At 38.6% G+C, this 16,488-nt stretch overlaps 1 protein-coding gene across 4 annotated transcripts in view; it reads left to right on the forward strand.

The window, feature by feature from the left end:
* Positions 1-16,488, forward strand: part of LRP6 (LDL receptor related protein 6) — a 157,429-nt gene that overhangs the window by 23,279 nt on the left and 117,662 nt on the right. For 3 of the 4 annotated variants that reach the window (XR_012518596.1, XM_003934520.4, XM_010345099.3), the window contains exon 2: positions 2,064-2,457. The exons of the other annotated variant lie outside the window; for it this stretch is intronic. Coding sequence is in view for 2 of the 3 variants with exons in the window: in XM_003934520.4 (XP_003934569.1) it covers positions 2,064-2,457 (394 nt within the window). In the remaining variant the exon portion in view is untranslated. The remainder of the gene's footprint in view (positions 1-2,063; positions 2,458-16,488) is intronic. 4 annotated transcript variants of the gene reach the window in all.

Raw genomic sequence — 16,488 nt, forward strand, 5'->3', positions numbered from 1 at the left:
GGAGGCTGAGGCAGGAGAATCACTTGAAGCCAGGAGGCAGAGGCTGCACTGAGCCGAGATTGCGCCATTGCACTCCAGCCTGGGCAACAAGAGTGAAACTCCATCTAAAAAAAAAAAAGATTAAATAAAATTAAAAATTTATTAGTCACATTAGCCACATTTTAAGCGCTCCTTAGCTGCATGTGACTAGTGGTACTGTGTTATGCACAGAACTATCTCCATCATTACAGAAAGTTCTATGGGACAGTGGTACTCTAGATTTTTAATTGCTGCTTGATACTAGGAAAGTAAATGTCAGAAGCTTGGAATAGATACTTAATAAAAACAAAAAACATGGAATTTATACTACCCTACTCCCAACAGCCTCAACTTTATCAAAGTTAAACATTATTTCTGTAAGATTGGCTTTATATTTAGTTTTGGGTCTTTTCATTTTTTCTTTTTTGAGATGGAGTCTTGTTCTGTGACCCAGGCCAGAGTGCAGTGGCTCAATCTTGGCTCATTGCAACCTCTGCTCCCGGGTTCAAGTGATTCTCCTGCCTCAGCTTCCCGGGTACCTGGGACTACAGGCTTGTGCCACCACACCCAGCTAATTTTTGTATTTTTAGTAGAGATGGGGTTTCACCATATTGGCCAGTGAGGTCTCGAACTCCTGACCTAGTGATGTGCCTGCTGTGGCCTCCCAAAGTGCTGGGATTACAGGCCTGAGCCACTGCACCTGGCCTCGGGTCTTTTCAAAGGTAATTTTAATAGTAACATAGAACAGAATAAAGTAGTTTTACTAATAACTATTTCTGCCAGACTGTAACAGTTTTATTAAGGCATAATTGATGCACAGTAAATTTTGCTAATGTCAGGTGTAAAATTTAATAAGTTTTGACCTGTATACACCTCTGGAACCATCATTATATATTGATAATATAGCTCATTACCCTCAAAAGTTTGCTCATGCCCCTTTTTAATCCTCATTCTTTTACACCCTGTCTCCATATCTTGAGACAACCGTTGATCTGCTTTGTGTCATAATAGGCTAGTTTGCCTTTTGTAAAAGTTTATATAGATGGGAGCCATGCAATTACATACCTTTGTTTTGGGCTGGCTTCTTTCTCTTTGAATTATTTTGAGATTTACCCATTTTTCTTTTTTTTTTTTTTTTTTTTGAGATGGAGTTTCGCTCTTGTTACCCAGGCTGGAGTGCAATGGCGCGATCTCGGCTCACCGCAACCTCCGCCTCCTGGGCTCAGGCAATTCTCCTGCCTCAGCCTCCTAAGTAGCTGGGATTACAGGCATGCACCACCACGCCCAGCTAGTTTTTGTTTTGTATTTTTAGTAGAGACGGGGTTTCACCATATTGACCAGGATGGTCTCGATCTTTCGACCTCGTGATCCACCCGCCTCGGCCTCCCAAAGTGCTGGGATTACAGGCTTGAGCCACCGCGCCCGGCGAGATTTACCCATTTTTCATGTACAAAGAGTTCATTACTTTCTTTGTATGGCAGTATCACAGTTTTTTATCCATTAGTCTGTTGATGACATTTGGGTGGATTCCAGTTTGGGTTGTTACAAATAAATTGCTATGAGCATTTGCATACAAGTCCTTGTATTGACATGTTTTTGTTTCTCTTGAGTAAGTACCTAGATGTGGAATAGGCCTTGGATTGTACAGCAGGTTGTATGTTTAACCTTTTAGGAAACTGCTGAATTGTTTTCCCAAGTGGCTGTACCATTTTTACATTCACCCTATTAGAGTATGAGTGTTCTACTGGCTCCACATCCTTTCCAATTCTTGGCATAACCAGGCTTTAAAATTTTATTTGAGTTATTTTAACAAGAAAAGACTATCCTAGTGGATATGTTTCCCCCTTTTGCTATGTTTTATTTTTTAAATGCTGCAAAAATAATATTTTGTGTGTGAAAGAATTTTAGATGGTTTCCTACTGATTTATTTACCCTTTTAAAATTGTTGACAGTCTTTGCTCACTAATACTGATTTGAAACCCAGTTTGTAAGAACAAATACCTTTTCTTCCTTTTCACTTACATATTTTTCTTTTTTTGTTCTAGCGGCCCCTTTGTTGCTTTATGCAAACAGACGGGACTTGCGATTGGTTGATGCTACAAATGGCAAAGAGAATGCTACGATTGTAGTTGGAGGCTTGGAGGATGCAGCTGCGGTGGACTTTGTGTTTGGTCATGGCTTGATATACTGGAGTGATGTCAGCGAAGAAGCCATTAAACAAACAGAATTTAACAAAACTGAGAGTGTACAGCGTGTTGTTGTTTCTGGAATATTGTCCCCTGATGGGCTGGCATGTGATTGGCTTGGAGAAAAATTGTACTGGACAGATTCCGAAACTAATCGGATTGAAGTTTCTAATTTAGATGGATCTTTACGAAAAGTTTTATTTTGGCAAGAGTTGGATCAACCCAGAGCTATTGCCTTAGATCCTACAAGTGGGTAAGTTTTTGTACAGTGTACAAAGATCATCGTACCTTCTTTTTGGTTTTTCTCCGCTGGCATAAACTACCCTGATCCCTATGAGAAAATGGGAATTTTAGATTCTTTGGGCTTTGTTGAGTAGACTTGAATGTGGAAAGTTACGTTGTGTTGTTGTTATTTTTTGACAGGGTCTTGTTCTGTCACCCAGGCTGGAGTGCAGTGATGCAATCATAACTCACTGCGCTGTCAAGCTCCCAGGCTGAAGCGATCCTCCCATTTCAGCCTCTCAAGTAGCTGGGACTTCAGGTGTGTACCACCATGCCCGACTAAAACAGTTTTTTTGTTAGCCGGGCATGGTGGCGCATCCCTGTAATCCCAGCTGCTTGGGTGGCTGAGGCACAAAAATCACTTGAACCTGGGAGGCAGAGGTTGCAGTGGCTGAGATTGCACCATTGCAATTCAGCCTGGGTAACAGAATGAGACTTTGTCTCAGAAACTTTTTTTTGTAGAGATGGAATTTCACCATGTTGCCCAGGCTGGTCTTGAACTCCTGGGCTCAAACAATCAATCCTCCTGCCTTGCCCTCCCAAAGTGCTGGGATTACAGAGTGAGTCACTGTGCCCAGGGTGTTGTGTTCTTAGCGTTTCTATAAATTGTTTTGGGTTTCTAATTGCACTTATGGAATAGTCATACTTATATTTCTTGGGTTTTCTTCAGTATTTATTTTTGGTGATATCAGAAGATAATTTGAAGGGAGAGAAGAAGAAATAAAAACAAGAGTAGTATTTGATAGCTAAAGACGAGATAGACTAATCTAGATCTTATAACTTATATATACAATGATATTGTGATACTAGTTTTTTTATGTTACACTCTGAAGTGTTATTTAGTATGTCAGTATTGAATGAAAAATAAAAGTTATTAAATAACGCATTTCTAGTTAGCTAAACATGTATTTGCAATTAAGGTTTATTTTCTAATGAGAAAGAAAATTTAAGGCTCTGAGTAAATCTCATTACAAAGTGTGAACTGTATCCCATTATGCCTCATTTCTACTATTAGTATATACCATTTTGTGATTTTTTTTTTTTTTTTTTTGAGATGGAGTCTTGCTCTGTTGCCCGGGCTAGAGTGCAGTGGCACGATCTTGGCTCACTGCAATTTCCGCCTTCCAGGTTCAAGAGATTCTCCTGCCTCAGCCTCCCTAGTAGCTGGGATTACAGGTGCCCACCACTGTGCTCAGCTAATTTTTGTATTTTTAGTAGATACGGGGTTTTACCGTCTTGGCTAGGCCGGTCTTGAACTCCTGACCTTGTGATCCACCCACCTTGGCCCCTCAAAGTTCTGGGATTATAGGCGTGAGCCACCTGTTATATTTCTTTATTGAATAAACTGTCATGGTCAGTCTGTCATGGCTATGTATAGATAACTATCTGAACATGAACCTGAAATAACTTACTAATACTTGGTTGAAATTGAAAGATAAATATCTTGTGGATAATTATTGTCTTCTTTCAATTGTATTACAATGCTTTAAAACTCATTTATAGAAAGGAGTGAATTCTTTTTATGTAATAAATGAGAACTTGGGAAAAATGGAAGAAAGGTTTATATGTGCTTCTTTATCTTGGCCTGATTTGGTTAACAGAGGTTACACGGATGCCATGTTGTAGAAAAATGAGAAGACTGATTTGACTGTAAAGAATAACGTGGGCAGTAGTATAGTGAAATTTTAGAGGGAAATGTTTGGAAATACAAATATGTATATTTTAGAGTGGAATTAAAAGGTGTTTGTTGAAGCAAGGTGGTGCTCTTAAAGCACCAGGAGATATTGTAGTGGCTCTGATGGTAGGAAAAAGGATTGGGTGTCCTGAGGAGGAGGTCTCAGATGTAACTGTAGTGATCAAAGAATTTGGTTGCTGAGAACTTTTTAGATATGTTTGAGAAATAGAGTTTGCGTTTTGCTAACAGAGTTTGTAAGGCTCAGGGAGTGTTGAAACGTTTCTGAGGTTACTGCTTTGTAGAACACATAGGATTTTGGTGCTTTTAGTGGTCATTAGGGAAGAATACTTCGGTGAAAAGATAAAAGTTTTTTCCCCTCTTTGTCTTCTAGACAAGTTCAGTCTTAAAAGGGTGATGATTGAAACTTAAATATCTATTAAATGGTTATTATGTTTAGAGTTCTGCATTTTGTACTCTGGTTGGAGAGAGAGGGGGTTTGGTTTATCTTTAAGGATTTACTGTTTAAGAACAGAAAACTTTGGAGAGACAACTTTTTCTTCTTCAAAGCATGTTTATTTGCATTATGTCACATGTATGTGAAGAGGAAGAATGTTAAAAGGGCCACAAGAGCTCTTATGAGCTTCATTACCAAATTTTGGAATCACGTCTTGATCATTTCTATAAGAGATTAATGATTATATGATAATACATTATTAAAGGGAACTGAATGTGTATATATAGTTCCTCTTGACTCTTCAGGATCTAACAGTTTTGTGAGTAAATTAATCATTCTCATTTTGTCCTCCGAATCTAATGAGCTTTACTTCTGGGTAGCAGGTCTGATAAGTATCTTCTGAAGTAATTTTGCCATTTGATTAAAATATACTTTAGAGTTTCTGTGGCTTTAATTTATCCTTATTACTTCTCAATATTGAATGTGAGAATTTACCAGACGTAGCTGATAAAAAAGATTATTGGAAGAATCAGCAGTACTGTACCTTGAAGGTAGAAAGTAGTGTTATTTAGCTTCTGAAGGTGGTTCAGTGAAGAATAACTTTTTTTCTGTAGGCTAAAGGCTTGGTCAAACACCCAGTGAAATGTATTTTATTGTTTTTGATGTGTGTGGTTAATGTGGGAGGCAGGAGGAGGGGAGGGCAGGAGAGAGTGAATGAGTAAATTCAACCCCCTCCCCCACCCTTAACAGTCCTTCTCTCAAAATTTCTTTTAATTTTTGAGACGTGATTTGGTGTCATGGCTATTGTAAAACACCGCAATGGAAACAAATAGAATCCGGTCAAATGGTATATATATATTTGATATATGTACATATGATCGAGTATATTTAAAATTATATTTTAAACTCCAACACTGAAAAATACATTCATCAGATAATCTTTCAGAGTTAATGATCTTAGATTTTTACCGTGGATTGTGGTTTTAGTTGAAAAGTAATTATAGGTAGAGTACATCATTTGTCAAACAGAAGAGATGATTTCCAGATTTATTTTTGGGGGGAAATAGGAAGTTTGAGTTCCAGACAAAGTACATGAAAACAGTGCTGAGGAAACATGTAGACTTTTCCGAGTTCCAGGATCCTGGATTATGAGGTTCACAAGAGCTGACTGAGCTTTCTCACAGCAACTTACGTAAAAGGAAAGCTATTGAATGACTGGTATTGTTTGAGCCCTGGGAACTAGTGCAGACATCTGTGTGCTTTTGGATGTATGGACTTCTTTGTGTAATCAGTCCATTTAGCCTAGACTGAAGGAAGATTTTTATTCCTCTCTCTAAATTTGGCCTCTATTATATTAGCCTGATATTTTTTTTCTTATAATAGTGAGTAGCAGTGTCCAATTCAGACTAAGAAATGGAAAGATATGTGTATGAAATTGTTACAGAAATGAGCAACTATGGTTGCAGTAAACAGTAGTCTTATGTTATAGTGAGTAGAGGTGATTCCTATGTGGCTGCTTCTTATGCTGGAGCCCCTACATCTGATTCCACAGTTACCATGCTAAGCAACTGTACTAATCTTGGGGATATTGAGGAGCTGCCTCAGGTTTAAGGGTGTTTTTTCTGTTCACTTAGGATCTTTTCATATTCCAAATAATTTTAGATATTTTTTAAAAAGTTAAACTTTAGTGATTCAATTTGAAGTGAATTTATACTAAACAGCTTTGAATGGTATTTATATTTTAAAAACACGTATTTTTATTTATTTATTTTTGAGTTGGAGTCTCACTCTGTGACCCAGGCTGGAGTACAGTGGCGTGGTCTTGGCTCACTGCAACCCCCGCCTCCTGGGTTCAAACGATTCTTCTGCCTCAGCCTCTGGAGTGTAAATAGGACTACGAGCACCCACCACCACGCCCGGCTAATTTTTGTAGTTTTAGTAGAGACAGAGTTTCACCATGTTGGCCAGGGTGGTCTCGTTCTCGACCTTGTTATCCTCCAGCCTCGGCCTCCCAAAGTGCTGGGACTACAGGTGTGAGCCACTGCCCCGGCCCAACTTTTAAGTTTTAAAGTTAAAGGAAAATAATATTTTCTCTTACAGTCTTACTATCTTTTCTTTTTAGAAGAGAGCATTTTCTAAGCAAATACAAATTTTAGCATGGTTTCCTATGAATTCCAAATGAGTATGGCTTTGATTACAAATGTTTATTTAAAACATAATTAAGATTTTTAGTCCTTAGTTTTTTTCAACAAAGTTATCAAGATCATATTTTATAAAAAAAATACATTAACTGGAGCTTCTTTTATGTTATACCTAGCTCTGTTGTTTACCAGCAAGTTACTTCATTGTCTTGGATCTCAGTTTTCTCATCTCTAAAATCATGGGTTTCTTTTAGTTTTGACATTATTTTAAGTTTAAAAACTGAAATATAGGCCAGGCCTGGTGGCTCACGCCTGTAATCCCAGCACTTTGGGAGGCTGAGGCGGGTGGATCATGAGGTCAGGAGATTGAGACCATCCTGGTTAACATGGTGAAACCTCGTTTCTACTAGAAAAAAAAAAAAAAAATTAGCTGGGTGTGGTGGTGGGCGCCTGTAATCCCAGTTACTTGGGAGACAGGCTTGAGCCTGGGAGGTGGAAGTTGCAGTGAGCCGAGATTGCGCCACTACACTCTAGCCTGGATGACTGAGCAAGTCTTCATCTCAAAACAAACAAACAAAAACCGAGATGTTAGCTTGGTGGGGTGGCTCATGCCTGTAATCCCAACCCTTTAGGAGGCCAAGGTGGGTGGATCACTTGAGTTCAGGAGTTTGAGATCAGTTTGGGCAACATGATGATACCCCGTCTCTACAAAAAAATTACAAAAAATTAGACAGGCATGGTAGCACATCTGTGGTCCTGAGCTACTCCGGAGGCTGAGATGGGAGGATCACTTGAGCCCAGGAGGTGGAATTTGCTGTGAGCTGAGACTGAGCCACTGCATTCCAGCCTGGGTGACAGAGTAAGACCCCATTTGAAAAAAGAAAAAAAGTGAGATATTTAAAGAAAGAACTCTGAATAACTATTTAAAATTTTTTATTTTACAGAACTCTATTTAAAATTTTTTATTTTACAACTGCACATTTGAGTCAGTGATTTAAATATGTTACACTTAGAATTGTGTTTTCGTAGAACACATTCTTAAAATTTTGTTTTTATTGCCTTGCATATGCCATCCCTCTCAGTCCCCTGTTTTAGAGCTATTCCACAGTTGAAACATTTTTTCCAGTTCTACTTTATGTAAATGGAAAAATGCTTTGAGATGTAAAAGGATTATTTTTTTTTTCCGAGATGGAGTTCACTCTTGTTGCCCAGGCTGTAGTGCAGTGGCGCAGCCTTGGCTTACTGCAACCTCCGCTTCCCTGGTTCAAGCAATTCTTCTGCCTCAGCCTCGCAAGTAGCTGGGATTACAGGCACCTGCCACCATGGCTGGCTAATTTTTTGTATTTTTTGTAGAAACTGGGCTTCACTATGTTGGCCAGGCTGGTCTTGAAATCCTGACCTCAGGTGATCCACAGCTTTGGCCTCCCAAAGTGTTGGGATTACAGATGTGCCCAGCCATAAAAGGATTCTTTTTGTATGGAGAGTGGGAAATGTAGTGTTACTTTTAGGCAGATTATATAGATTCAAGTAAATTTGGAGGTGGGGTTTTTTGAGATCACTATCTAAAAATTAAGAGTGATGTGTTAGAAAAACCACTAATCTGGTCAGGAGCTCTGGATTATAGGTTTAGCTTGAATGGCATATGAATCAAGGCCTTGGAAATTACAAAACAACAAACTCGTGTGTGTGTGTGTGTGTGTGTGTGTGTGTGTGTGTGTGTGTGTGTTCGTTCCTGTATTCTCAAACGTTAATGTAGGGTAGTTTTTTCTTATCAGGTGATACCCATCACCATGTCTCAATAAGTTTCAATTATATTATCTATGCTCCATATCTCCAAGCCCACGTTTATTGAAGGAATTTTGAAGGGGAGTATTTGTAGTATAACTGAATGCCTTTACGTAACACATTATTTTAATAGCTTTGCTTTTTAATGAAAGCTTTCTTTGCATGTAGCATTGAGCCTTTCATTCATCCTTAGCAGAAGATTGAACCTTGGTGATGATTAAGAATAGGATACCTTCCTCTGAGTGGCTGGAAATCGTGGGGGCAGGGGAATGGTGGGGGAAGAATAGGGTACCTTTATGAGTATAGGCTGCCTGCATTTGGGGATTTTTCTTCCAGGGTTGATCACTCTTCAGAAATTACAATGAATCTTTGTGATTTTGGAGAAGGAGGGGTTTGTCAGCTAATTTGTGAACTAGGAATAAAATGTGATTGTTTTTAATTTTTTTTTTAACAATTGATACTAATACTGTATTCCTTTTAGAAATTTTCTCTTAGACTTACTGGTTTTTATACTGTTTTGGTTTTCCTACCACTCGGACCACGCCTTTCCTTCCTCCATTAGCTCTTTAAAAATGGAATGGTTTAACAGTGCATTATTTTTTTTGTTCTTTTTCTGAGGTCATACCCGTTTCTAATTGGCTTTTGTATAGAAGCAGATAGCCAATTATTTAAAATCTAAAGCTTCAGACTGGACCTTGCTTTAAAGTACCGGTCCTCTGTATGAATGATCTTGCTCTGAACTGTAAACAACTTATAGTTTTGAAAGATGTTCTGTTAAATTGGGAAGGTCTGTTTTCTATCCTTTGAATCCTAGAACTGGAAAGGAATCTTAAGGATCTTCCAGCTAAATGCCTTCCTTCACTTCTTTGGTTGAAGAAACCAAGGTCTTTGACCTCAAAATAAAATGAGAGGGAGCTATATTCCTAGTTGAGATTTTTGAATTCTATGTTTGGTGCTTTTTTCTTCTTTGTGGAAGGTATCTTATGAAACCGTGTTTTGTTGTTGTTGTTGTTGTTGTTGTTTTGTTTTGTTTTTCTGCAAGTTGAATTACTTTAAAAATTCAACATGGTAGCTTTGTTTAAAGGCCTTTTAAAATAAGTTTTGTTTTTAGGTTTATTCACTACCAATTTCTTATTTTGCCTTGCTGTTTGCATCCCAGTTAATCTGTTTGAATTCAGCTTCCTTTTGTTTGAAGTACGCCCTTCAATGTTTCTTTCAATGAGGACTTGTTAATATTAACTCTTGGTCTTTGTCTAAAAATGTATTTATTTTGCCCTCATACTTGAAATCATTAGTTGAGTATAGAATTCTGTGTGATGAGTTATTTTCACTGAGACCTCTGAGGGTGTATGACTTTAATTGTTGGTACGATTGAGTCTGTGTTGCTTTGTAATTTATCTTTTATCTTTTAAATGTTTTTCTGGTTCTGGTTTTTAAAAGCTTCTCTTGATTTTTGATATTTTGCAGGTTTGTCTACTCTACGTCTAGATTTAGATACATATTTATTTATCTTGCTTAGGATTCATATTTCTAGAATCTAAGCATTTTTGTTGTTAATTCGAGAGAATTCTTACCCATCTTCTTAATTTTCCTCCATTCTCTTTAGTCTCCTTTGGAACTCTTGTTTCATATGTGCTCCTTTCTAATTTCCTGTTCCTTTCCTCTTAATTTTGCTTATCTTCTGTGTCATTATTTCTCTGAGTCACTTTCTGGGTTTTTTTTTTTGTACCTGCCATCTGGATAACAAAATTCTTTCTTCAGCTGTGCCTAATTTTGCAGTTTAGTATGTTATTTGAGGTTTTAATATTAGTGACTATATTTTATTTTTTTTAGAAGTTCCTTGTGCCCCTCATTTAAAAAACTTATGAAGAAATTTCAGCTACATAAAAGTAGAGAAAACAGTATATCAGTAATTTTAGACTTGGAAAAAAGTTGCAAAAATTGTACACAATTTTGGTATAACTTTCACCCAGCTTCCCTAAATACTGATATTTTATGTAACCATAGAACAGTTATCTAACCAGGAATTAATGTTGATAGAATACTGTTAACTAATCTGTAGACCATGTTTGAATTTCTCTGTTTTCCCCATTAGTCCTTTCTATGGTCCAGGATCCCATTTTGCATTTAGTTAGCTCCTTGGCCTTTTCTAATCCGAGATGTTTCTGTAGTCTTTCTGTGTTGTTCATAACCTGGACATTTTTGAAGATTGTTGGCCAGTCACTTGTAGAATGTTCCTCAGTTTGGATCTATTTGATGTTTCTCATGGTTTGATTAAAGTTATACATTTTTGACAAGAATACCACAGAAGTGATACTATGCCCTTCTCAGGGCATCCTATCAGCAGGCACGTTATATGGATCCTGGGTGATGTTACTTGATCACTTGGTTATGGTTTTGTCTGCTGGTTTTTTTTCACTGTAGTTACTGTTTTTCCCCTTGCAATAAATATTTGAGGTTGTGCAATTATCCTGCTTCTCATCATACTTTTATCCACAAATTTTAGCATTCCGTGATGTTTTTTGCCTGCAGTAATTATTAGTGTGGTGTTTGCTGTTTGCCAAATAGTGATTTTTCTAGTTCCAGTATTCCTTTTGTGCACATTACTAGTTAGACTTATACCTTAACAAAGAGCTGTTCTCTCTCTCTCTCACTTATTTATTCAGTTATTTATATTAATGTGATACTGTGAAAATATATTTGGTCTTTGGTTCTTGGCACAGAACTCCTAAAACCCTTGTAATTTCCTAAGCAGTAGGGGTGCTAGGTCCATCTTTTGTTCTAATATTTGGTCTTTGACTCCAGTGCCTGACATGGTACTCCTAATCCCTTGGAATTTCCTGGGTGATAGGAGCATCTTTTGTTCTAATGAGGCAACTCGTGGTAGGCTTCTGGATGGGGGCTGGTCACCAGAAAGACCAAGCCATGATTAGAAGCTTGGAACTTTCAGCTCCACTTCACGTCCTTTGAGAAGGGGAGAGGGGCTGGAGATAGAGCTAATAATCAGCCATGCCTATATAAGAAGTCTCTGTAAAATTCCCTGAACTGTGGGGCTTTGGAGAGCTTCTGGGTTGGTGAACACATCCATTCTCATATTTCACTAGGATGGACTCTCCTGTACTCGTGACCCTTCTAGATCTCTCCCTATATATCTTTTCCATCTGGTTGTTCATCTGTATCCTTTGTAATATTCTTTATAATAAACTGATGAATATAAATAAAGCATTTCCTTGAGTTCTTGAGCTACTTTAGCAAATGATTGAACCTGAGGAGGGGATTGTGGGGCCAGACAGAAGCACAGGTGCTTGCAGATGTTGGGAGTCGGGGACAGTCTTTTAGGACCAAGCCCGTTACTGGGACCTGATGTCTTCATATAGATAGTGTCAGAATTGAACTGGCTTTTGTAGGGCACCCAGCTGGTGGTGTTGGATTGCTTAGCATGGGGAATCACCCTGCCTCAAATCTGGTGTCAGAAGCGTTCTGTTATGTTGACTTTGAGAGAAGGAAAAGTGTTTTTCTGATACAGTTAGTATGGATTCATGGTCATTTATTTTATCCTGTAGGTTATAATCCAATACTGTCATTATTTTCTTGCTCAAATTGTTGCAGATTTCACCACAGGGAGCTCCTTCAGATTGGTTCCTAAGTCATTTTTAGAGGCCCTCATTGTTTTTTAAGCACTTTCTTACTTTCTGGCAGCTCAAGATAGTCCAGGCACCTTGTGTCCTTTTTCTGTTCCACTCCTTGGATCAACTGTTTGTCCAAGGAGTTCTGGCTCCTTTTATTAGAGAATGGTATTTAGAAATGAAGATGTGAAAGATGTGCTCTTTGCTACTGGATTTTCTTTTCTTTTTGTTTTGAGATGGAGTTTCACTCTTTGCTACTAGATTTTCTTTTCTTTTTGTTTTGAGGCAGAGTTTCACTCTTGTTGCTAAGGCTGGAGTGCAATGGTGCAATCTCAGCTCATCACAACCTCTGTCTCCCAGGGATTCTCCTGCCTCAGCCTCCTGAGTAGCTGGAATTACAGGCATGCGCCACCATGCCTGGCTAATACTGTATTTTTAGTAGAGATGGGGTTTCTCCACGTTGGTCAGGCTGATCTCAAACTCTCAACCTCTGGTGACTGGCCTGCTTCGGCCTCTCAGAATAATAGGATTATAGGTGTGAGGCACGTTCCTGGCTGGATTTTCTTTTATTGCATTTAGCACCTCTCAGTGGACAGAGTTTGGAAACATATGATATATGTATACACACATACACCTAGTTCTGTCTTTTCTTTATGGGTCTATATAAAAAAACAAAATAACAAAATTTGTACAATTACAATCTGCTATCACAAAATTAGCATTGTAGCCTTCTCCCTTTTCTTACCTGGACTATATTTACTTCTATTCTGTGATGGTGAGAAACTTGGCTCTCATTGTTCATGATATATTTTCTTATTGGCTCAATCTTAGTATACACATTAAGGGAGTTTTAAAATCACTATCCTACACCACCATGTGAGAAACTAATTTACTTTGGTGTTACGTGCAGCAATTGACATGTTCCTGAATTAAAAATAATACAAAAATTTATTCTCAAAAAAGTGTTCTTCCCCATCCCGTCTATCCTAGTCCCATCCCCCACCCCTCTTTATAGGTATCTTAGTCCTAATAATTTCTGCTTTTTCTTGTGAATTCTGTTACATACAAGGATGGAGTGCAGTGGCACTCTCTTGGCTCACTGCAACCTCCACCTCCCAGGTTCAAGTGATTCTCCCTCCTCAGCATCCCAAGTAGCTGGGACTACAGGCGCTGACCACCACGCCCAGCTAACTTTTTGTATTTTTAGTAGAGACGGGGTTTCACCATGTTGGCCATGGTGGTCTTGATCTCCAGACCTCGTGATCCACTCACCTCGGCCTCCCAAAGTACTGGGATTACAGTTGTGAGCCACCTCGCCTGGCCCTTTTTTCTCTTACTATACCTCCATTCTCTCAGAATGTGAATGTGTATATTCTTACTATCTTCTTTTCTTATGTGGAAGAGTAACATACTGTACATGCTCCTTTGCACGTTCTTTTTAAACTGAACTTTTTTTTTTTTTTGAGACAGACTCTCACTCTGTTGCCAAGGAAGAAGTGTAGTGGCGGGATCTCGGCTCACTGTAACCTCCGCCTTCTGGGGTCAAGTGATTCTTCTGCCTCAGCCTCCCAACTCCCTGTAGTTGGGACTACAGGCATGTGCCCCCATGCCTGGCTAAGTTTTGTATTTTTAGTAGAGACAGGGTTTCATCATATTGGCCAAGCTGCTCTTGAACTGCTGACCTCGTGATCCACCTGCCCCGGCCTCCCAAAGTGCTGGATTACAGGCATGAGCCACTGCACCTGGCCAAAATTCAACAACATTTTGAATGTCATTCCATATCATTTAATAGAGATCTTCATTCTTTTTTTGCCAGTGCATAGTATTCCATTGTGTGAACGTACCATAGTTTATTCAACCACTCTTTATATGTAGGCTTTAGGCCTTTTTTTTTTTTTTTTTTTAAGCTGAGATATTTTAAAGCAGATTCACACATTGACATCTCATAAATACTTTATTTTGCATCTCTAAAAAATACTTTTTTTCTAGAATCATAATGCCATTGCCTTTCACACACTTCACAATGAACAATTCTTTAACGTTATAAATTAGTCTCTTCATATTCAGATACCTATAGTAGTCTCAGAAATGTTGCTTTATAGTTGGTTTATTTGAAATCAGGATCCAAACAAGTTTTACAAGGTTTACAAGTTGCATGTGGTTTTTCTAGAGCAGTTCAGCTGGTCTTCCCCCTTTCTCTTTTTATCTCTACCCTGTTGACTTAATTGAAAAGACTGGGTCAGCTGTCCTATAGAATGTCCCGGATTTTTTATTTTCTAACAAATTATTGTGGTATTTGATTTATTTTTATCCTCCTGTATTTCTTGGAAAATGAAATTAGGTTTGAAGACTTGATTAGAGACAGATTTAACGTTTTGGCATGAATGCCTTATAGGTAGTACTGAGTACTTTGTATTCATCACATCAGAAGTTGTCCTGTAATGTAGTGATGCTAAGATTATTCAGTAGGTTCAGATAGTCAAGTTTTCTGAGCAGCTGAGATGTTAGGTGCATCTTTTATTCTAATGTTTGGTCTTTGACTCTAGTGCCTGAAAGTTAATATCTTTATTTGTAAGTTGATCTCTTTCCTCTTGTGTCCTTCAAGTAATTTGTGGGATGATGATCTTTTTGTACTTTGCCAAATAACCTAGGCCCTTAATAACCACTCATCTATTGATTATTTTAGCATGTACTGAGGATTGTTTCTTGTATTTTCTTATTAGGGATGCCTGTTACTGTTTGATGATGTCTTTTCTTGTGTCAGGTATTTTATTTCATCTTTTGTGTGTTTTAATCATTTATATATTTGTAATCTCTATCACATTGTTCAATTTTCTGAAGTTCTTAGAAATCTTCTGTTTTTTTTTTTTTTTTTTTTTTTTTTTTTTTTTTTTTTTTAAACACCTGCTGGATTCTTGCTTAAGGTTAAATGTTTCCTCAAGTGTTTTATAGTTTTGGATTGTGAGCTGATCTTTAGAGGGGCTGTCCTTGAGAATTCTGAGTGACTTCATTGGGGGCATATTCCTCCAGAGAGATTTTGGGTTGCCTTTGCCAAGTTCCCTGGAGGTGTTTCAAGTGACCACTTAACTTTTTAAAAGTATAATTTATATACAGTAAATTACACATATCTCAAGTGTGAAGTTTGAGTTTTTTTTTTTTGTTTTTTTTTTTTTTGAGGCATAGTCTCATTCTGTCAGTGGTGCAGTCTCAGTTCACTGCAACCCTTGCCTCCTGGACTCAAGAAATCCTCCCATCCCAGTCTCCCAAGTAGCTAGGACTACAAGTGTGTGCCACCATGTCTGGCTAATTTTTATATCTTTTGTGGAGGTGGGGTTTCGAATTCCTGGACTCGAATTCCTGAGCTCATGTGATCTGCCCACTTCAGCCTCCCAAAGTATTGGGATTACAGGCATGAGCCACTGTGCTGCTCAGCCTCAGGTTTTTTTTTTTTTTTTTTAAGCACACAAAATAAAAAACAAAACAAAAACACTGTTTCCTAGTCTGATCTCAAAACTTCTGGGGCTATAGACTGTGTAGTCTACACCGTTCCCCGTTTAGTTTGAGTTTTGGTAAATAAGTTATCAAATGATATCATTGCCTTATTCAAGCAGAAGTCTTCTTTTTTTTTTTTGAGACGGAGTGTCACTCTTGTTACCCAGGCTGGAGTGCAATGGCTCGATCTCGGCTCACCGCAACCTCCGCCTCCTGGGTTCAGGCAATTCTCCTGCCTCAGCCTCCTGAGTAGCTGGGATTACAGGCACGCACCACCATGCCCAGCTAATTTTTTGTATTTTTAGTAGAGACGGGGTTTCACCACGTTGACCAGGATGGTCTCGATCTGTTGACCTCGTGATCCACCCGCCTCGGCCTCCCAAAGTGCTGGGATTACAGGCTTGAGCCACCGCGCCCAGCCAGAAGTTATTTTTTATATTTAATTTTTGGAGTTAGAAGTTTCTGTACTATGTGGATAGAATAAATCAAACTCTAAACCTATGGGCAGTCTTATGATTATGAAGTCTCTGGTGATCTTTCCTACCTTTTCAGGGACTAAGGCAAAACAAAAAAGCTTCCTTGCCTTCTTTTGCCAGTGGGCAGATCTTTGTACTCCATTGTTGTTTGAGAGTTCATGCTTTGTTCAGGAATCTTACTTCTTTTTTTTTTTGAGACGGAGTTTTTGCTCTCGTTGCCCAGGCTGGAGTGCAATGGCGCGATCTCGGCTGGGCGGGATCTCGGCTCACCGCAACGTCCGCCTCCTGGGTTCAGGCAATTCTCCTGCCTCAGCTTCCTGAGTAGCTCCGATTACAGACACGCGCCACCATGC

Source organism: Saimiri boliviensis, chromosome 7 (genome assembly GCF_048565385.1).
Source record: "Saimiri boliviensis isolate mSaiBol1 chromosome 7, mSaiBol1.pri, whole genome shotgun sequence".
In the NCBI taxonomy this organism is placed as follows: Eukaryota; Metazoa; Chordata; class Mammalia; order Primates; family Cebidae; genus Saimiri; species Saimiri boliviensis.